The following is a 22,227-nucleotide window of genomic DNA, read 5'->3' on the forward strand; positions in this document are numbered from 1 at the left end:
AGGGTTTTCCCAAACCAGAAACCCTGGATGACAAGGGAAGTGCGGCTCCTTATTAGGGATCGCAACACAGCATTCAGATCAGGGGACAGGGCACAGTACAGCTCAGTTAGAGCTAATCTAAGGAAGGGCATTAGGGCTGCTAAGGTAACATACAAAAGGAAAATAGAGGGATACATCGTGGACAAGAACCCACGTCAAATGTGGCAGGGACTACAACACATCTCAAACTACAAGGGATACAATATCACATCTAACCCCCCTGATGTTACACTGGCAGAGGAATTAAATAGTTTCTTTGTCCGGTTTGAGGTGAATGGTCAATCAACTCCTCCCCCAGCCTTCACCAGCACCTCACTATTCCTTCAGGAACATCAGGTGAGAAGAGCACTAAGGGATGTAAACCTGAGGAAGGCGGCTGGCCCCGACGGAGTACCAGGGAAGGTACTTAGGGCCTGTGCAGACCAACTAACGGGGATTTACACCAAGATCTTCAACATCTCTCTGACCCGAGCCATAGTTCCATCTTGCTGGAAATCCGCCATCATCATCCCAGTTCCAAAAACATCAGCTTGGAAAAGCCTGAACGATTTTAGGCCCATTGCACTAACATCACTTGTAATGAAGTGCCTGGAAAGGCTGGTTGCCAAGCACATCAAGGCCTGCCTCCCTCCATCTTTAGACCCTCACCAGTTTGCCTATAGGGCAAACCGCTCCACGGAGGATGCTATCGCCATCACCCTCCACTCAACGTTGAGTCATCTCGAACACCCAGGCAGCTATGTAAGACTACTCTTCATAGATTTCAGCTCAGCCTTTAATACAATTATCCCGGACATTCTGATTAAAAAACTTTTGGGCCTACACCTCCCTCCCTCCACCTGCGCTTGGATAAAAGATTTCCTCTCAAACAGACCACAACAAGTGAGACTCGGCCATCATCTCTTCTCCCCCCTTACAATCAGCACTGGCTCCCCTCAAGGCTGCGTGTTGAGCCCACTCTTGTTCACTCTTTATACATCTGACTGCTCCCCCTCTTATCCCTCCAACCTTATCATAAAATTTGCAGACGACACCACGGTGGTCGGTCTCATCTCAGGTGGAGTTGAGACAGAGTACAGAGACGAGGTCCAACTACTGTCCACCTGGTGTTCATCAAACAATCTACTGTTGAACACAATAAAAACTAAAGAGATCATTATAGACTTCGGACGAAACAGCACAGCCCACGCCCCACTCCACCTGAATGGTGAATGCGTGGAAAGGGTCTCATCTTTTAAATTTCTGGGAGTGCACATTACCAAAGACCTCTCTTGGTCCATTAACACTAAAGCAATAACAAAAAAGGCCCAGCAGCGACTACACTTCCTGAGAATTCTCAGGAAAAACCATCTTGAACAGAAGGTGTTGGTGTCCTTTTACCGGGCAATCATTGAAAGTGTACTCACTTATTGCATCATAGCATGGTATGCGGGATGTTCGGTGGCAGACAGGAGGGCTTTGCAGAGGGTCATAGGGTCAGCCCAAAAGACCATAGGGTGCCCCCTTCCCTCCCTGGAAGAGCTGGCCAACTCCCGCTGCCTTAATCGGACTAGATCTATTCTCAAAGACACTGTCCACCCTGCACACCACCTGTTCAACTTGCTTCCCTCTGGCAGGCGCTATAGGTCAATGAGAGCACGCACTGCCAGATTAACAAAGAGTTTTTTTCCCTGGGTCATACGTTCACTGAACAAACAATAACCTTGTGAAATAAAGGAAATTCCTCCTTTCACTATCCTCCTGTAACGTCCACCCACATTACCTCTAGATATGATCTCATCTTGAACATTCTCTTTTTTAATGCTGAAACCTGCTGCTATGTCGAAATCTGCTGCTATATTATACATATGTGTGTGGGAGGGTGTGTGTTGTATGGGAGGGAGGGGAGTAAGGGATGGGGGGTGTTTGTTGCTTTCTTGTGTGTGTTTATATTTATCTATTTAAAGCACTGATCTGGAGTAGCTCTTGAAATTTCGTTGTGTTAATACACTGTACTTATGCAATGACAAATAAAGCTTGAATTGAATTGAATTGAATAAAGGACCACGATTGTCCCTTATTTTCCTTTCCAGAAGTTGGCAACCCTAATCATAAGCTGCCTGGTTTGGAGAGACCTCAGTCTGCATTGACACAGGACTCACTCTCCATTCATCTCTGAAAGTCTTTACGAAGCTAAGCTAAGTTCCTTTTTTAATGCTCATTGTTAAAAGCTATCAGGATATGGGCAACATGCTCCCTCGTGATTTGTAGAAGCACTCTCCCCTTTGATTAATTTTGATTTTTGTAAAGACAAGAACAGCTTACTAAAAAATATAAATTGTTTGTATCAATAACCGTTACGTTACAACACACAATACAGTGCCAGTTAGGAGATCGATCATTTGATTAGCTAAAGCCTGGTTCACACGGGACGATTTTAAAATTGTCGGCCGATTTTCCAAACCCCACACACGGCGATAAAAAAATCACGGGTCACAGTTTTGGTCGTACCGTGGTCATACGGAAAATCTTGCAAAACCCCTCGAGATCAAACGTGACTTCAGAGTAAACAATCATGGCGGATGATTGTAGTTTGTTTTTATCCGGAAAAAAAAACGTTATCAAAAGAAAAGGCGATGGTCAAAGGAGTGGAGACAAAGCGAGCATGGACGGATTTTGTTTCCCGGTGCTTCCTCTGCGCCTCGTCACCTAGCTTTCTGATTGGCTACACGCCACAGTCCACAGGCTGCATGCTCGTTTGTTCCTGGGGGAAACCACACACGAGGAGAAATCGGGCCAGTCCACAGGCTGCATGCTCGTTTGTTCCCGGGGGAAACCACACACGAGGAGAAATCGGGCCAAAATAATCCAACATGTTGGATATCCCCGATTTGAGATCGGAGCGGTCCCGACGTCCTTCCGAGCAGACGAGAGCGCTCTTAACACACCACACACGGCAGGAATATCTGAGCAGATTATTTTACGATAATCGGAGCATCCTTAAGATTGTCGGAAGGGTAAATCGGGGCTAAAATCTGCCTAATTATCCTGCCGTGTGAACCAGGCTTTAGCAAATCCAATTCCTCTCAGATATCACAACAATGAAACCAGGTTACAACTGGGGAAATAACAAATACAATTAGGATTATTATATTAAGTAGTCTAAACATAACTGGCGTGTGTGCATGTGATAAATCTTTCTGATATTATATTTGTTATATAGTCCATTAGCTACATGGACCTACAGTGTAATGTAATACAAGGTAGGGGTGGAAGCAGGGGCGGAGCCAGACGATGTAAACATTCGGGGCTTAGCCCAAATCTAGGGGGGTCCAGGGGGATACTCCCCCGGGGAGATTTTTTTCCCATTTACGTCAGCTAAATGCACTATTTTTCGGGCTGTTTGAGATAATAGAATGCCTAAAATACAACCCCGACAGGCTGATTATGTGTCCGACGCGAAGCAGCCTGAAGGGTTTATATTTGCTATAACAACCGCCTCGCTATACATTATCCCGCTTATTACATGCCTCCCTACCAAATAAATCAATAATTTGACACAAAATATTGATTTAAAAAGGAGTTTATTGATTTAAAAAACGGTTGTATTGCTTCCGCTAAAGAAAATAGTCCGTTCCGTCTCTGAACGCGTCCATGGCAACGCTCGGAGACGGAACGGACTATTTTCTACACCATAACAATTCCATTAATTATAGAAATACTAATACGTTTATTACATTGTTACAGGCGCATCTCAAAAATGTATTATAAATAGTGTGCTGCACCACCAGAACAAGACTGACAGATTAAATTCTCAGGAAACCTTTGCAGGCGTTTTGAGTTGATTAGCTGATTAGAGATCTTGTCAGGTCGTATAAAAAATTCTTTGTTCTAAAATTCTAATACATTTTGAGATTACTACTTCTGGAGTTTTGATTTCCATGAGCTGTAAGCCCTTATCATCAAGATTAAAACAATAAAAGGCTTGAAATATTTTACTTTTTATGTAATGAATTTAGAATATATTAAAGATTCACTTTTTTAATTAAAGTATGAGGGGAAAAAATAACGTATTAACGATATTGATGCATCTGTAACGTTACTTGTAATTGTTGTCATCAGGAGGAAATAAGTTATACTTTCTAATCTTCTTTAGCACTATATTTCTCAATTAGTCTCTCTTCTTATCCCACTAATGTGCCAAGATTAGATGTACCCTCCAAATCATCAGACAAATCATCCGCCCATCTCTATTAACAACTAATTTCTCTTAACACCTAACGATAACTCGCTAGCTAGCCAGCAGCAATACAATAACTTACGTTAACTCAAGTGTTAAGTTACAACAGCGGATTCACAAACCTGTAACACTTGTCCGCGATTCGTCTGACGCTGCTTCTGAATCTCTCTCCGGCCGGTGAGGTTTAGTTTTCTGTATAAAAAACTTTGTTATGTCCATACTAATTTATGTAAGCTCGCTACGACGCCAGTGAAACATACAAAAACCCCGCCAGCAGCCAGCCCCTGATGACAACAACGACGAATTTCTTCTTCGTTAGTTTTTATTGGCAGTTGGCCAACAAGCTGAGTGATGCGCGAATCGATGCATTACCGTCCGCATCCACGCACGGTAATGTTGTTTCATTTTTTGCCGCTCCAGTCAGAAAGACTGAGATAAAATGAAAACAAGTTGAAGTTATTTTAAAATACCTAAAAGATTCGGGGCTTTTGACAAAACATTCGGGGCTTAAGCCCAATTAGCCACCCCCCGCTCCGCCTCTGGGTGGAAGAACGGTAGGCTACATGTATTCCTATTGAACCGAATCGGTATGGGCGTCACGGTTCGGTGCACGAATTTACACGTAGAATGCACGGTATAAAAATAAATAAAACTTTAAATAGCGATAAAATTCGCTCAATTCGCGTTTGGTCTGAACAGACTGCGATGTCAAAATTGCAATGCTGAACTGTGTGTGTACGCGCGCGAGAGAGGGAGAGGGAGAGGCGCGGGCGCGATCGAACTGTGTGTGTGTGTGTGTGTGTGTGCGCGTGTGTGTGTGTGTGTGAGAGAGAGAGCAGGGGCGTCGTCAGCCGATTTTACTGGGGCTTCAGCCCCGAATGTTTTGAGTGTAGCCCCGAATGTATTTTGAAAAGTAGACTGATATGAAACCGGACAATAGCCTAACGTTATGTAAACCCCTGAAATCATAAGTTGCCTTATTTCATTGTGCTTTGGCTTTGCTGCTGTCTCTGACTGGTGATTGTTGAAATCTGTCTCACACAGACGCACCACGTGAGTGTTTTCACTTTTCAGCCTATCGTAGAATATCTCCAGGATTTTCGCGCAAATTTAAAAAAATAAATAAATAAGGCAGTCAGCACCGCCGCACAGTCCTCTGTCAGATGAGATGTTGTCAGGCTTTATTTAAGTAAAACTCAGAAAAACAAACTTTCCTGTCGTGTCAGTGTGTTCGCGGTGCGCAACTCTTCAATATCACGCGCAAATGCGGCGCGCCCTGTATCACGCAAAAGAAACTACGAGTATGTAACGTTGTGTTCTGTCGTCAATTAAGTATTGAAATAACCAAAAGGGAGATTAAAGCTGCGTCAAAACTCTATGTCGGGGTTTTTGTATTCCTTTGTAGGCTACATAAATGTTACACATTTTGGCGTAGCCCTACTAATTTTTCATTATTATTATTTTAACATTTTATCAATATTGGAAAGTCAAGTCATCAAAACTGACTTGGGTCATAAAAAATATATATATATTTTGTGACCAAAAATGTGAAAAATACATCTAGCCAGCCTAAATTATCGTTCATGGCATTCTTTTAACTATAGCAACCCAATTTGTCTAGATCTGTAATATTATTTCCTGTGTATAATGAGGTTGTCTTTGTTATAAATTATATTGTATTTTTTTATTGTGAGTGTGAAGGCTGCGCAGTCGTGTGATTTAGTCAGCTTGATTAACATTATTCCTACAATGTATTCCTATTTAACACAGATGTTCTTGGCTAATTATAGAAACTATAAGCAAAATGGATAAGTATAAATAGATTTATTCATAAAATGTATAAGTTTAAATATATATATATATATATATATATATATATATATATATATATTTATAAAATGTATAAGTATAAATATATATATTTATTTGTATGGTCCTCCTCGAATGTGTTCGAATATTTCACCAGTATCAGCCTTTTCACCGTTTGAATCAATCCGCTTGCATCATTAAGCCAGTAGGTGGCGACTAGTGACTGTCTTTATGAGTGAACAATTTAACTTTAATTGAACTGATTAGTGCCAAAAACATTGCTTAACTCAAGAAAGAAACAAGTTGCTGAAACCAATCTTTATTGCTAATATATAAATTGCTCATTTGCCCAGTAGCACCTCAATGCAGTACACGAAATCCACGGGGAGGAGTCGGATCAAGATCCAAGGGGTGGAGATGGGCAGGATTAGGGTTGGTTTTAGGGATTAGGGGTGGGTTTAGGGATTAGGGGGCGGAGATGGGTAGGTTTAGGTATATGTAAGGTGGGAGGAGTTGGATCTGGATCCGAGAAATCAAAATTTTCTCGGAGGAGCGCCCGAACCACCCTAGCTACCTCACATTTGAATGTGCATGTGTAATGTGAGCTGTTGTGGCTACAGTGCCAGGGCTGAAATTTTTTTTTTACCAATCTGCCCCCTGCAAATAGGCCTACAATATACATTATTCTCTGTATCGAATCATGTTATCTTATTATCCACCCCAGCCCCTGATGTTTCGGGCTCAGCCCCTGATGTTTTTAAAACCTAGAAACGCCCCTGAGAGAGAGAGAGAGAGAGAGAGAGAGAGGCGCGAGCGCGATCGAACAGTGGGGAAACAAAAACATACTCCGTAAACATATAATTCAAACTGCAAAGTGTTTACATATATTTGTGTAGGCCTACACTCGCAATAAAACACAACATTGTGCTTTTGTCACACTCTCTTGTCAAACTGTAACCTACAACTATCACCCAACCAAAATCGCACGCACGGACGAACACACACACACACACACACACACACACACACACACACACACACACACACACACACACACACACACACACACAAACACACACACACACACACACACAGTTGTACTTTTAAATTACACATTCTACATTGATTAAAAAAAGAAAATCAAATGTGTTTTTTAATGGTAGCCTAGTATTATTTTATACGGAAATCAATTATTTATAATTTAGATGAGAATAAAGTTAGGGTTAATTAAAATTAAGAAAAACAAATATATTGATCTGAAATATGGCAAATTAATTTTAAATTCATTCAAACATACCAAACATATCGCAAGGTCTTTGTCTTTTTATTAATTTAATTAATAAACTAATTAAATTATATAAAACTATTGTCAGTGCACTACAAATAAACTGGTTCTATGCCTTTATTAATAAAACTTATTTAAAAAATACAAGGCTTAAGACATTTATAAAAATGCCTTCTGAATTCTTGTTTTGCTTTTCACTCCATTGTAGCGAAATCGTACCGAACCGTGATGTCTGAACCGAGGTATGAACCGAACCGTGACTTCTGTGTACCGTTCCACCCCTAATACAAGGATAACCAGAGGTTTTCACATATTGACTTTTGCAGGCAAGAGTAGTTGAAGAAAGTAGCTGGAGCCTAACCATTAAGACTAAAAGTCCTTGGACACAATTATTGTACTTTGTTTTTTTCAGTGCTTGCAGTGGGAAAAGAAAGGTGCCGGTACTCTCTTGCATTGGCAAATCATGACATTTGAGATTTCTACAGTGAAAAAAAAAACTTATAACAAAACTTGTTATTTATTAACAACATAAATGTAGCCTATTAAAACAAGTCGTGCGTGTGTGCACGTGCGTGCGAAAACGGAACTCCTCCAAGTCTGCAAGTCCAAAAATACATTTAGATTATTACATTTTATTTAATTAAATGCATTTATGGTGAGATTATTATATTTTCATGTCAATCTGTGTTTTGACCACGAACCATGAGCTGTCACTTTAATTCACCGCGTGCAGCACAGCAAAAAATAGACTCGGAACGATCTCTGCACTGCTGTATACGCACAGCACCAGGAGTGCATTGACGGACCGCATGTGCGTGCTGTGTGAAAGCTCGAACCTGTTAACATGGGTGCGGAAAAAATACGCACTGCAAACGAAGTATATCAACGGGCGTGACACTGGTGCTTTTTCTGTCAGTGGTCGAGTACCGGCTACATGCGAGAAGTAGCAGTATGCAAGAAAAAGTGCAGATACGCTTCAGAGTAAAATGTAAAAGTGCCGGTACTGCGTACTGGTGAGTACCGTCCCACTTCGAGCACTGTTTTTTTTATATTTTCATTTTGCTTGTTATAATTTTACTTTTTAAAAGATGCACGGTTCCCTTTCGTTGTCACTCCGAGTTACGTCGGATGACGACGAATGGGATTTCGATTAGAAAGCCTATCAACTTCGAGTATTACAAAACGAGCCAATGGCAAAGAAATGCCATGGGTCTGCGGAATTTGCATGACCTAACTCCGCCCCACCTCGTGGGTATAAAAGGAGGACGCCGGCAACAGGTAGATATGTTTTCGCTTCGGAGCCAAGTGTATTCTTCACTCCCTAAGCTGTCTGATTGTCAGCTTCTTACGAGACGAGCAACTCTCCAGTGTTGGTGTGACGGCGATCTCCCGGCGAGTGCACACTTCCTGCCTATCTGAGCGTGGTTTGCCAGTGAGTGTGTTCTCCGCGGGCGCTTCAGCACTGAGTTTCTCTCACAAAAAGAGCTTACACGCGGCACGTCTTTTTAAAGATGCCTCGCCCGTGCACTTCTGGTTGCGGTCGGCTTGTGTCTGATTCTGATGGGCACGAGCGCTGTCTAGTGTGTTTGGGCATTAATCACGCTAGAGCAGCGCTCGTGGATGAGTCATGTTCTCTCTGTGGGAACATGACCATCACGACACTTAGATCGAGACTCAATGATTTCGCAAGAGTGAGAGTCCCCTCATCCACACCCCGATCTAGCGCCTCCTCGAGAGGCTCTACTTCGGCTGGTGGCCAGGGTGATCTGACGGTGACTGTGTGGAACAAAGCGCCGACTATTTGTCCGTGACCCACAGCACCTTCACCAGTGTTGCAACCCGCGAGCGTTCAGGGGATTCAAGCGGGACCGTCGTTTGATGTCCCGCGGGTTTTCTTTGGCGCTCCAGATGAAGACACGATGTCAATCGCAGCATCACAAGGCGGGTCTGATTCATCTGGAAGTGATGACTCGTCACAGCTGCCACCTTCTGGTGTGAATACGGCTGTGGCTCAGTCTGATCCAGAGATGACGGCCATGTTTTCCCGGGCGTCCGCGAGCATCGGTTTAGAGTGGACCCCTCCGCCCTGTCCCGAGCGCTCGCGGCTGGACGATTGGTTTTTGGGTGCAGCTGCGGCTTCCCGTCCTCAGCCTGCTCCAATACCATTCTTCCCGGAAGTCCTGGAAGACTCCCATGTCTTCCCGTGACCGCTCGCTGGTTTCATCCGCCTTTCCTCCCCTCGATGGGGCAGCTGCCCGTGGGTACACTGGGCTCCCCCCGGTTGAACGCTCTGTTACGATGCAGCTGTGTCCTCAGAGTGCTTCTTCTTGTGGCGAACCTAAGCACCCATCCAAAGCCTGTAGGTTTTCGTCTACCCTAGTGGCGAAGTCCTACAGAGCTGCGGGACAGGCGGCTGCCTCTTTGCATGCCATGGCCACTCTGCAGGTCTACCAGGCCCAGATGCTAAAGGACATGCACGAGGGTAGGACGGACCCAGGGCTCTTTGATGAGCTGCGCGCCACCACCGACCTCGCCCTCCGGGCGACGAAGGTGACCGCACGCTCCCTGGGTCTGGTGATGTCCTCAGCTGTGGTCCAGGAGAGACATCTATGGCTGAACCTGGCTGTCATGCGGGATGCTGAGCGGTCCCGTCTGCTCGACACCCCCATGTCCCAGGCCGGCCTATTCGGCGGTGCGTTGGAGGATTTTGCCCAACAGTTTTCCACCGCCCAGAAACAGACTGAGGCCATCAAACACATTCTGCCCCGACAGCCCGCTGCTGCCTCGACCCAGCCGACCGGGCAGAACCCTCAGTCTGTTCGCCGCCGAGGTTCGCCCTCCTTTGGCTCCCGCCCCTCCCGCCCGGCCCAAGCAGCAGCCTCCACCCGGGCCCGGTCGCGGAGGAAGCCGTAAAAAGGCGCCCCAGCCCTCTCCAGCCCCGCCCCCCGCTAAACACTGGGCCAAGCGGTGCTCCTGAGACGGGCTGCTCAGGGATGTTGAAATTCACTTCTCAGGAGATGGTAGCAGGACCACTCCTTCCCCCGGTGGAGGGCTGGGGGAGAATCTTTTGTTCTCCACTCGCCGCTGCTCACCCACGGGTGGGCAGCACCCTAATGTGGTTAAAGAAAGAAGTGACATTTCCATCCCTGAGCACACAGAGTTCTCGGACGACACGGTGCGCCGCCCCCGGGCCGTGTACCCTCGTCCTCCTCTGTCCCAGAGCCGGATGACAGTGTGCGCCATACCCGGACCGTGCCGCTCTCATCCTCCTCTGTCGCCAGCCCCCTGGCAGAGCAGACTCCCGTGGAACGTTCGTCCTTCCCTGGTCTCCTCTGTCAGGGCGCGGTCAATGACTGTGCCCCCACACCGGGCCGCTATGCCGTCCACGTCTGGGCCAGTCATTGCGCCTTGCTGCACCACCGGTGGGTGGTTCCCAACCTGTCCCGCTGGGTCGCGCGGACGCGATTCAGTTCGCGCGGTCTCCTCCCCGCTTCAGGGGAGTCCGCTCCACTATGGTCGGTGACAACGCCCCTATCATGAGAGCGGAGGTTGCCACCCTGCTGGCGAAGGGTGCGATCGAGACTGTCCCTCCAGCCGAAATGAGGTCCTGCTTCTACAGCCCGTACTTTATTGTCCCGAAGAAAACCGGTAAAACCGCTCCCTTCACAGGCTGCCGTTCAAGATGCTCACGGCCAAACGCATTTTCGAATGTGTGCGGCCCCAGGATTGGTTTGCAGCAATCGACCTGAAGGACGCCTACTTTCATGTCTCCATTCTTCCTCGACACAGACCGTTCCTACGGTTTGCTTTCGAGGGGCAGGCATATCAGTACGCGGTTCTCCCCTTCGTGCTAGCCCTGTCTCCTCGCGTCTTCACGAAGGTCGTCGAGGCTGCCCTTGTTCCCCTTCGGGAACACGGGGTCCGCATCCTGAACTATCTCGACGACTGGCTGATCCTAGCTCACTCTCGAGACCAGGTTTGCGAACACAGGGACCTTGTTCTCCAGCACCTAGCCCGTCTGGGCCTTTGGGTCAACTGGGAGAAGAGCAAACTTTGCCCCGTGCAGAGGATCTCTTTTCTCGGTATGGACATCGACTCGGTCGCCATGTCCGCGCAGCTTACGAGCGAGCGCGCGCAGTCACTGCTGACTTGCCTGAGACAGTTCGAGGGCAAGAGTGCGGTTCCACTGAAACTTTTTCAGAGGCTCCTGGGGCATATGGCATCTGCAGCCGCGGCGACGCCGCTCGAATTGCTTCATATGAGACCGATTCAGCTTTGGCTCCGCGACCGAGTCCCGAGGTGGGCATGGCAACGCGGCACCCTCCGAGTACCAGTTACTCCGACCTGCCGTCAGACCTTCACCCCGTGGTCGAACCTCAGTTTTCTCCAGGGTGTCCCCCTGGAACGAGCTTCACGGCATGTTGTTGTAACGACAGATGCCTACGCCACGGGCTGGGGTGCCATGTACAATGGACGTGCCGCTGCGGGGTCTTGGACAGGACCCCAGTGGCTATGGCACGTCAATTGCCTCGAGTTGCTGGCTGTACGTCTTGCTCTGCGCCGCTTCCAGGCCGTGCTCAAGAACCAACACCTACTAGTCCGTTCAGACAATACCGCCACCGTAGCGTACATCAACCATCAAGGTGGTCTGCGCTCCCGCCGTATGTCGCAACTCGCCCGCCACCTCCTCATTTGGAGTCAGAAGCATCTGAGGTCGCTTCATGCCATTTATATCCCCGGAGCCCTGAACTGTGCAGCCGACGAGCTCTCACGGCTTCAGCCCCTCCCGGGAGATTGGCGACTCCATCCCCAGTCGGTTCAGCTGATTTGGGACCAGTTCCGGGACGCTCAGATAGATCTGTTGCCTCAAACCGATTCAGCTTTGGCTCCGCGACCGAGTCCCGAGGTGGGCATGGCAACGCGGCACCCTCCGAGTACCAGTTACTCCGACCTGCCGTCAGACCTTCACCCCGTGGTCGAACCTCAGTTTTCTCCAGGGTGTCCCCCTGGAACGAGCTTCACGGCATGTTGTTGTAACGACAGATGCCTCCGCCACGGGCTGGGGTGCCATGTACAATGGACGTGCCGCTGCGGGGTCTTGGACAGGACCCCAGTGGCTATGGCACGTCAATTGCCTCGAGTTGCTGGCTGTACGTCTTGCTCTGCGCCGCTTCCAGGCCGTGCTCAAGAACCAACACCTACTAGTCCGTTCAGACAATACCGCCACCGTAGCGTACATCAACCATCAAGGTGGTCTGCGCTCCCGCCGTATGTCGCAACTCGCCCGCCACCTCCTCATTTGGAGTCAGAAGCATCTGAGGTCGCTTCATGCCATTTATATCCCCGGAGCCCTGAACTGTGCAGCCGACGAGCTCTCACGGCTTCAGCCCCTCCCGGGAGATTGGCGACTCCATCCCCAGTCGGTTCAGCTGATTTGGGACCAGTTCCGGGACGCTCAGATAGATCTGTTTGCCTCTCACGACTCGACGCATTGCGCCCTGTTCTATTCCCTGACCGAGGGCACGCTCGGCACGGATGCACTGGCGCACAGCTGGCCGAGGGGCCGCAAATATGCGTTTCCCCCAGTGAGCCTTCTTGCGCAGACCCTGCGCAAAGTCAGGGAGGACGAGGAGCAGGTCGCGCCGTACTGGCCCACCCGGACCTGGTTCTCCGAACTTGTACTCCTCGCGACAGCACCTCCTTGGCCCATTCCTCTGAGGAAGGACCTCCTTTCTCAGGGACGGGGCACCCTGTGGCACCCTCGTCCCGATCTTTGGAACCTCCACGTGTGGCTCCTGGATGGGACGAGGTAGGTTTGAGTATGCTACCACCACTGGTGGTGGCTACCATCACTTCCGCTAGAGCTTCGTCCACGAGACATCTCTATGCATTGAAGTGGAACCTCTTCGTCAACTGGTGCTCTTCTCACCGAGAAGACCCCCGGAGATGTTCGATCAGTGTCATGCTTTCCTTCCTACAAGATGGGTTGGAGCGAAGGCTGTCTCCTTCCACCCTAAAAGTCTATGTCGCCGCCATTGCCGCACAGCATGACTTTGTTGAAGGTAAGTCGTTGGGGAGGCACGACCTGATCGTCAGGTTCCTGAGAGGAGCGAGGAGACTAAATCCTCCTCGCCCTCCTCTCGTTCCCTCTTGGGACCTCTCAGTTGTTCTAACTGCCCTGCAGAGTGCTCCCTTTGAGCCTCTACAATCAGTTGAGCTTAAGGTCCTGTGAATGAAGACAGCGCTCCTGGTTGCACTGGCCTCCATCAAGAGGGCAGGGGACCTGCACGCATTCTCCGTTGACGAAGCGTGCCTGGAGTTCGGGCCGGCTTACTCTCACGTGATCCTGAGACCCCGGCCTGGATACGTGCCCAAGGTTCCTACCACTCCCTTCCGGGACCAGATGGTGAACCTGCAAGCGCTGCCCCTGGAGGAGGCAGACCCAGCCTTGACACTGCTCTGTCCAGTACGCGCTCTCCGCGCCTATGTAGATAGAACGCAGTGTTTCAGGACCTCAGACCAGCTCTTTGTCTGTTATGGTGGGAAGCTGAAGGGAAAGGCTCTCTCAAAGCAAAGGTTGTCTCACTGGATAGTGGACGCCATTGCTTTGGCATACCAGCAGCAAGGTCGACCGTGCCCCCTTAGTGTGACTGCCCACTCCACCCGGAGTGTGGCATCCTCTTGGGCTCGAGCGCATGGCGCCTCGCTAACAGACATCTGCAGAGCTGCAGGCTGGGCGACACCTAACACATTCGCCAGATTCTATAATCTCCGAGTGGAGCCAGTGTCCTCTCGTCTACTCGCTTCAACCAGCTAGTACCGGACCCGCTCAGGTGTCTTCACTTTCCCTTGGCAAGCCACCTTGCCACCCCTGGGGTTGAAATATTCCACCTGCGGCTGGACACCCCAGTGTTCTCCATATGTCTCCTTCGGGTCATATGTGTATTCTCTAAGTTCCCCCCTCTGGGTTGGCAGTAATTGCATATTTCCCCTAAACTTTGGGATATGCTCCCCAGTGTACCTTGGTATTCCTGTGCTAAATAGGAGTCCTTCGTCCGTGCCAGTCTCACGACAGGGATCTCAGATTTACGCAGGGCACTGGAAGACAGCTGAGAAGGTGGCGTGATTAGACTGGTAACCCCATTCGTTGTCATCCGACGTAACTCGGAGTGACAACGAAAGGGAACGTCTCGGTTACGTATGTAACCCTCGTCCCTGAGTAGGGAACGGAGACGTTACGTCTGCCTGCCACTTTCCGCTGTACCGCGGGGATCGCCTGAGCTCAGTCTTGGCTCCTCAGCGAAGAAACATATCTGCCTGTTGCCGGTGTCCTCCTTTTATACCCACGAGGTGGGGCGGAGTTACGTCATGCAAATTCCGCAGACCCCTGGCATTTCTTTGCCATTGGCTCGTTTTGTAATACTCAAAGTTGATAGGCTTTCTAAGCGAAACCCCATTCGTCGTCATCCGACGTAAAGTCTCCGTTCCCTACTCAGGGAACGAGGGTTACATACGTAACCGAGACGTTTAGTTATGTTTGAACACTGCACTGGGCTTATTCCTGTTGTGAATTAAAAACCTTTGTAGTGTGTAAGGGCATGATTAAACAATAATACTTTGTTTTTGTGTTTGTTTTGTTAAAGCAATTCACATATAGGGATTCCCACTGTCTGCCCCTGTCACCCTGCCAAGACCTCTTGCCACCCCTTTGCCCCCCCATGTAAAATTTTCTAGATCCGCCACTGGCTGTGGCACAGCTCTATGAAGAAATGGTAAACAGTCACTATTCAGTTGAGTCAATTCAGCGTACAGTAGATCCTCTCGGGTATTGGACACACTTGGTCTATCTAGTTTTTGGAAACACGGTGTTCTTTAAAGCTATACTGTATTACTGTATATATGTGATTTTTGTAAAGGATATCTAACCTGTATTTTATTGAAACACTGCTTGTTCTAAAGGCCATCTAGTGGCTATTGAAACATGGCTGTGTTTTAGGTTTATATCTGGTGTCATCATCACATGCTGTGCTAAGTTTATCAGGTTTTAGCAACATTGCTCAGTACTGTACGGTGGTTGCTTGCTAGTGGAAATGTTATTGAATATGTGCTTGTTACTTAGGGTTTTCGTATTATAGCGCATACTGTCTGAAGCAACATGCTGTGGCAATCAAGCGTTGTTTTAGGCTTTTCCGGTTGCATTGGAAAAAAGCTCGCTCTTTATTCTTTTTGATTATTGCAACATGCTGTGTTGAAGTTAGCACGTTTGTGGCTAAAGCCATCTAGATTATCGGTAACATACTTATGAAAAATACACAGTAGGTACATTTACCGCAGAGGTCTGTTTTTCAACACTAACAACATCATAGCTTGATGGTCCTGAGGAGTAAGGAATCATGGGAGTCGTCATCTTCACCTCCACAGCCAATGGAATCAGTACGAAAGGAGCAGAAATCATGTTAGGTAGCACACTGTATTAATAGCTTAGCTGCGCACTGCATCTGAGCTAGTGCTGCATGGTGTATGCTTCCCCTACCAACCTTTTAGCAACAGTTCCATGATTATACAACATGCTTGTTGTATCAGATTTTGCTGCCGCTATGGGTGTAAGCTTCCCCCAGTAGATCCCATACTACTGGTAAATTGGCTACAGCAACATGCTTTTTGCAATGTGTCCTTGCTTGCTCCAGTTGGGGTGAGGCTTCCCCCATTAAATTAGATCTATAGTGCTCAACATATGCCGCTAACATCAGGATGTTAATCCTGCGAATTAATCGCGATTAATCACATCCAAAATAAAACTTTGTGTTTACATAATATATGTGTGTGCACTGTGTATAATTATTCTGTATATATAAATACACACACATGCATGTATACATATAAAAAATAATATATATCAAAAATTATATTTATATATAATATAAATTATAAATAAATATATACAGTATATACATGCAAATATTTCTTAAATATATACATGCATGTGTGTGTATTTACATATATACAAAATAATTATACACAGTGCACACATATATATAATGTAAACACAAACTTTTAATTTGGATGCGATTAATCGCGATTAATCTTTTCCCAGCCCTAAAACCTACATATTTGTGCCTAAGTATCAGATTCACACTTGTTGCATTAAACCATCCAGCTGTATTAATGACATGTGTTGCTTAATTCTGTGTGAACTGGAAATTTCCACCAACATAACCTAGTATTGTGACGTATTTCCAATAAAAAGGATAATTGAAAAGGAAATCTCCATCTCTCATCTCTAGCTTACAGTCATCACTCAAAAGAAACTGGAACTGGACTCAGGATATACAACCACAAACAAGCAGCTGATTCATTTTGATATCTCAATTTACACTTCTTCATTTCAGACGGCATGTCATTCATGGCAATATGCATGTTTACTGCATAAGCATTTTGGGTATTGACAACATGCTTTTTGCTATAGCTGATGCGGGTATTGGCAACATACTCGTGTAGGTCAGCCAGGTAAGGGCAACATACTTGATGCTTAAGGCTTTCCGGTTTTGTTGGTAAGATGCTGTTGCTCAAGCTTTTCAGGTATTGGCAACATGCTTGTTGCCTTGGCTCACTCAGGTAACTGCAAAAGCATCCAGAATTGCGCTGTCAGTTGGATTTGGGGGATATTGGCATATGGTTTTGTTTTGGGGGGTTATTGCTGCTCTTATCCATGCTAGGCTGCATGGATGCGCAGGGAGTTCTTGCGCAGAACGGAACCACACAGGCAATCTAAACTGTATGCTAATTGTCAATCGTATTTGACGATAGTGGTCCTGACAAAAATATCAAGCAGTACAACTGTTTTTGAAGGATCAAGACACTGAAGACTGGAATATTGATACTGAAAAAAAAAAAAAAAAAATATATATATATATATATATATATATATATATATATATATATATATTCTATTGTATACAGGTGAAACTCGAAAAATTAGAATATTGGTAAAAGTTATAATTTTGATGATTATGGCTTATAGTTTATGAAACCCCCAAATTAAAAATCTCAGAAAATTAGAATATTACATGAGATCAATAAAAAAAAAGGAATTTAAATACAGAAATGTCTGCCCTCTGAAAAGTATAATCATGCATATGTATATAGTTATATATACTAAATATATTAGTTTCACCTTTTAATTTGAATTACTGAAATGCATGAACTGTTGCACGATATTCAAATTTTTCGAGTTTCACCTGTATATACAATTTTTATATATTAAAATTGTAATTGGGTGTATTTTTAATTTTTTTTAATTGTGACATTAGTTCACAATATTACCTTTTTATTATATTTTTGATCACATCAGTGCAGCCATTTGTTAACAAACAAGCATTCATTACTTCAATGAGCTCATTGTTTCTGCCTTTAATTATTACATTGTTAAAGTACAATATACAACTATACAAATAAATGTGAATTGAATTGAATTATTTCCCCAGAGCCTCAGTGCTCAGCTAGAAAAAAACAATTCTCAAGGGATATTCTCTGAGGGATATTTATATTTCTGATATGCCTTTGTGTGCAGACTGCAATTACTTACAAGAATAGATAACCTAACAGTTTGTAGTAGGCCACTTCAATTGGTAATGCACTATATCGGTGCTAATCAGTGATGTTAGTCTTTATTGTCTGGTACCATTCTTGTGTGAAAGAATTTGTGAGTGAATTTGCAGAAATTACACTGTAAAAAGAATCAAACCTACAACCAATTCAATCAAGGAGATAAATAAGTGAAATCATATAAAAATTAATTGACAAACTTGATCTAATTTGATTTCTAGACTAAAAGTTCGCAGAAATTTCATTACTGACAGTCTAACAAAATGGCACTCGTTCAATATTTGCTGTGAGAAAATTACACCTCATACCCTGACATTATCCACAACATGATAAACTGTGATGCACAGGTCTGATCAGCAATGGCAACATTCATCAATAATAAATATCCCACCAGGGCTGCAAGAAAAGACACAATTTGATGCATTCATTTTCACAGTGTGAGTCTCCCTTGACATCTAACGGTGATAATTTCACCTGTCATTCCCAGCCCAAAAAGTGCCAATGCAATTTACAGTATATTGTGCTTTTTTTTAAAGAAGAGAGCAAGATAATATACTTCGGTTTGTATGTTTTGGATTGCATGCACATTTTAGTAGACCTAGATATTATAAAAACCAAATTCAGTTTGGTCACTACACATAACTTACAGTCCAGCACTTAAAGTCAATTTTCCAGCTCACAAGTTAGCTCTTAAAAAACACCTCACCTGACAGCTTTCCTCAAACAAGCACTGGACCTGTTCAGAAAACTAATGAGATTAGGTTCAACTCAGTCTAGTTGCAGCAGGGACAGTGCTTTAGTAACAGGAAGAGCAGCACGACACAAATTAAGATAAACTGAAGAACATCCTCACTTGAGAATCATCAATAAATGTATTTAAAGGAACAGTCCACCCAAAAATAATTCTGTTTACTCACCTACTTCATTTACCATTATTCCACCATTATTCCTTTAATCACATGCATGGATCACAAGGTGAATAAAATCTATTTGTGCTTTTTTCAAATCAGTAACAATATGATAATATATATATCTGCAAGAGGATCTAGATTAGTTCTTTGTTTTTATTCTGCTTGATATTCCCTTTTCTACAAACAACCCCCCAACGGCACATTCCAAGCCCTTGCAATGAATGACCTAAAGCAAAACAAGCACACAAAAAAAAAAGAAAAAAATAAATAAAATACATTCTTGTACAGACAGGAGTGTTGTTTCAGTAAGGTCACATTGTTGCACAGGAAATAAGAGAAAAAAATCTGGAAGCTCAGTACGTAATTTTATCTTTTCCCCTTTATATTATTCCGTTCAGTCACTACTTTCCCGCATCTCTTAATCGACAAGCCACAGCCGTGATGAGGGCAGCACCTTTTCCGCTGCCATCTTCTGATTGGACAAGAGTGACCTCACAGTTGGGTGCCAGGTCTCTTAAGGTCTCCCGCATGATGGTGGCAAAGCTGATGAGATAAAAGAGGAGACAACAGAACATCTGAATGAGGAAATCTGAATATGGGCAAAATCTACTCTTTTGTGCATTTATTTTTTTTATTTTTTTTTCCATAGCATAGTACATTAAAAAAATCTGTACTTTTCGACTTTTAAAGTTTACAACTTTTTAAAACAATGTTTAAAAGCACAGTACATTCCTCCAGCGAGGTTTAGGCTGTTTTTGTAGTCATTTGATCGAAATCTTGACAGTATACAGTCATTGACATTTCCATCAAATTGTTAAACTACTGACATTGCACAAGGAAGAATACTGTATACACACACACACACACACACACACACACACACACATACACACACACACACAAATCAAAATTATTCAACCCCCATTGCAACCTGATGCAACTCATCAAGGACTTCATTAGGTGCGCCAAGTGTGCTTGAGCTAGAACGCATGAAATATGTGAACTGGCTAGGGTCTAATCTACATGTACACAGGGTTCTTTTTATGAACAGAGTTTTCCTCCGTCCACATGAAAACGCAAAAACACACTTTGAAGCGCTGTCAAGAGCATCCTAAACCAACAGATAGCGATATAACCCTAAACGAAAAGCCATGTTGCCCAATCAGAAGTTGTCATACTCAGTGACCTGAGTAGTATTGCATTCTTACGTCTCTGTTCCGCAATATAATGGGAGAACTGTGCATGTCTCTGCATACGTTATAAGCCCTATTAGCAGCAATATTTTGGCTACGTCCACCAGGGCATAGACTCGCCTCATGTAAACAAAGGAGATAGCATCGCATAATCTGATGTCAAACAAAGGAGATAACAGCACGCACTCCGACATCACAAGCCAAAATCTCCGGTTTCGAGGCTACACGACAACACTGCAACTGGAGTTTCTGAAAATCTTCACCCTTGCAGGAGTTTTCATACGTATTCATAAATGTTAGGTTTCAGTGATCTGATACTGCGTTTGCGTGTGGACAAACGGCCAAACCGCAAATTTTGAAAATACCCATGTTCGCGTGGACAGGGCCTAGGTTTGTTGAATGTCACGTTTGACTGCATGTTAGAAATATGACTAAGTCAAAAGAATGGTCCAAAAAGTTGAGAAGGTATCGTCGCCTTCAGTGGCGGTCTTAACAAAGAGGCATAGGTAGGCGGCTCCTTGGGGCCACCTACCAGCGGTTGTAGTAGGGGAGCCCCCGACCAACCTCAAAAAGAAAAAAGAAAAAAAGAAAAGAAAAAGCCCCTTATCATCATGAACGTGTAAGGCCGTCTAACTCGATCCAATGGTGGTATTCGAATTAGCGGTGAAGGTCTTTGCGTGTTACTGTCTTTTCTCGCGGCAAAGTATTTTTGGTTAAATGCAATACATTTTCTCATATGTATTTTCTCGTTATTTCATCTGACTCCATAAATGAAAAGACTTTAATGATATCTGTGCATCATTAAATGTGAGCGAATCTTTTACTATTCATTTAAACTCTTGAATGAAAATAATGTCAAAGTCAATTAGGATAATCAAATGTCACAATTTAATATGTCAGGTAAATGTATCATTATAATTTCATAATCAATTCAAGGATAATCAATGCAAAACACCAAATGCTCTAGAACAAAGAGGAAAAAGTTTACCGGACAAGAAATGCGTGAGGCTGATATAGAAAAAGGCCCTGAGCTCTCGCAGCGTTTCATTATATCCACCTTTTTCCTGGTTAGTGAATTTACCCATGATTCATATCGGGTTTGAACAGGAAGCCGGTTGTCCTTTTCCGGTCCAAAGCTTTATGAAGATTAGGCGCCGCTTGCTCAGAACGCCGCAGTGATGTGCTTGTTAGAAAATATGTGAAATAAGTAGGGCTGCTCCTGCCCGTGCATGACTGAAGTTGGGTTGGAAGTTATGTATTCTATAAGGGAGAGAATGCTAAACCATAATGAGCGTTTTCGTAATATTGCCTATTCTGCATCTCAACGCACGCATAAGCTTGCCACAAAAAAAACGGTAAAAGTAATGATTATGCATTAAACATTTGAATTGTTTATTAATAACTAGTGTTTTCTGTAAGTGTCGACTGCAAAAATAAATTTGATGATGCTGACTCGCCATCTTCGCAGTAGTGAACGGGCCTATAGAGAGAAATGCACACTTCATACGAATTAACCTAAGCAGAGAGCAGCCCATTTCTGCTCGTTTTTAATTATTTTGTTAAAAAGTACACATTTCAAGCTTTCTATAGATATACTTCTCAGGTATGTGAGGCAAGTCACTTATACGCAGAGTTTCGTTGATTAATAAGACGCGCTCCAGTTCACGCACTGGCGCCTCCGTGTCCAGTATATCTACTATATTTGCTTCTTATTTATTATTCCAGGCAATTTGTTGATAAAACATTGATAAAAATGAAGATACAATTTATACTAAACAAAATTCACTTTAAAGAAAGGCTTTCTACAAAACAAAACTTAATAAAATCATGTCTGAGCAATTCCAAATGTTTTCCGATATTGGGCATCTTATGATCATCTGACTCATCTCATGCGGTTCCCTTTTCATGTAATCAACATAGATGAAATAAATAAATAAAAACATTATATTGTGAAACTTAAATATAAAACGTATGTTTAGTTTTTTTAAAAACTTATATTTAAGCATCACACCACTCCGCTTTGCTCACGTGCTCTGGTGTGTAGGAGGGGTGCGATTTTCGAATAATAATTGAATAATATCCAGCGATCTTCGAATATTATTTTTGCTTGAAATGCCCATCCCTACTGGTAACGTACATCTTTTTCGTTGCATGCTTCAGTTTTAG

General features: G+C 44.6%; 1 protein-coding gene across 1 annotated transcript in view; it reads right to left on the reverse strand.

The window, feature by feature from the left end:
* Positions 1-17,742: 17,742 nt before the first annotated feature.
* The window catches only part of hk2 (hexokinase 2), a 77,830-nt gene continuing 73,345 nt past the window's right edge, over positions 17,743-22,227 (reverse strand). Inside the window, exon 18 of the mRNA XM_077241593.1 lies at positions 17,743-19,411. Within this exon, the coding sequence (XP_077097708.1) occupies positions 19,270-19,411 (142 nt within the window). The 3' untranslated portion in view covers positions 17,743-19,269. The remainder of the gene's footprint in view (positions 19,412-22,227) is intronic.

This window comes from Siphateles boraxobius, unplaced genomic scaffold, assembly GCF_051911475.1.
Source record: "Siphateles boraxobius isolate OS27281-9 unplaced genomic scaffold, OSU_SipBor_1 24, whole genome shotgun sequence".
In the NCBI taxonomy this organism is placed as follows: Eukaryota; Metazoa; Chordata; class Actinopteri; order Cypriniformes; family Leuciscidae; genus Siphateles; species Siphateles boraxobius.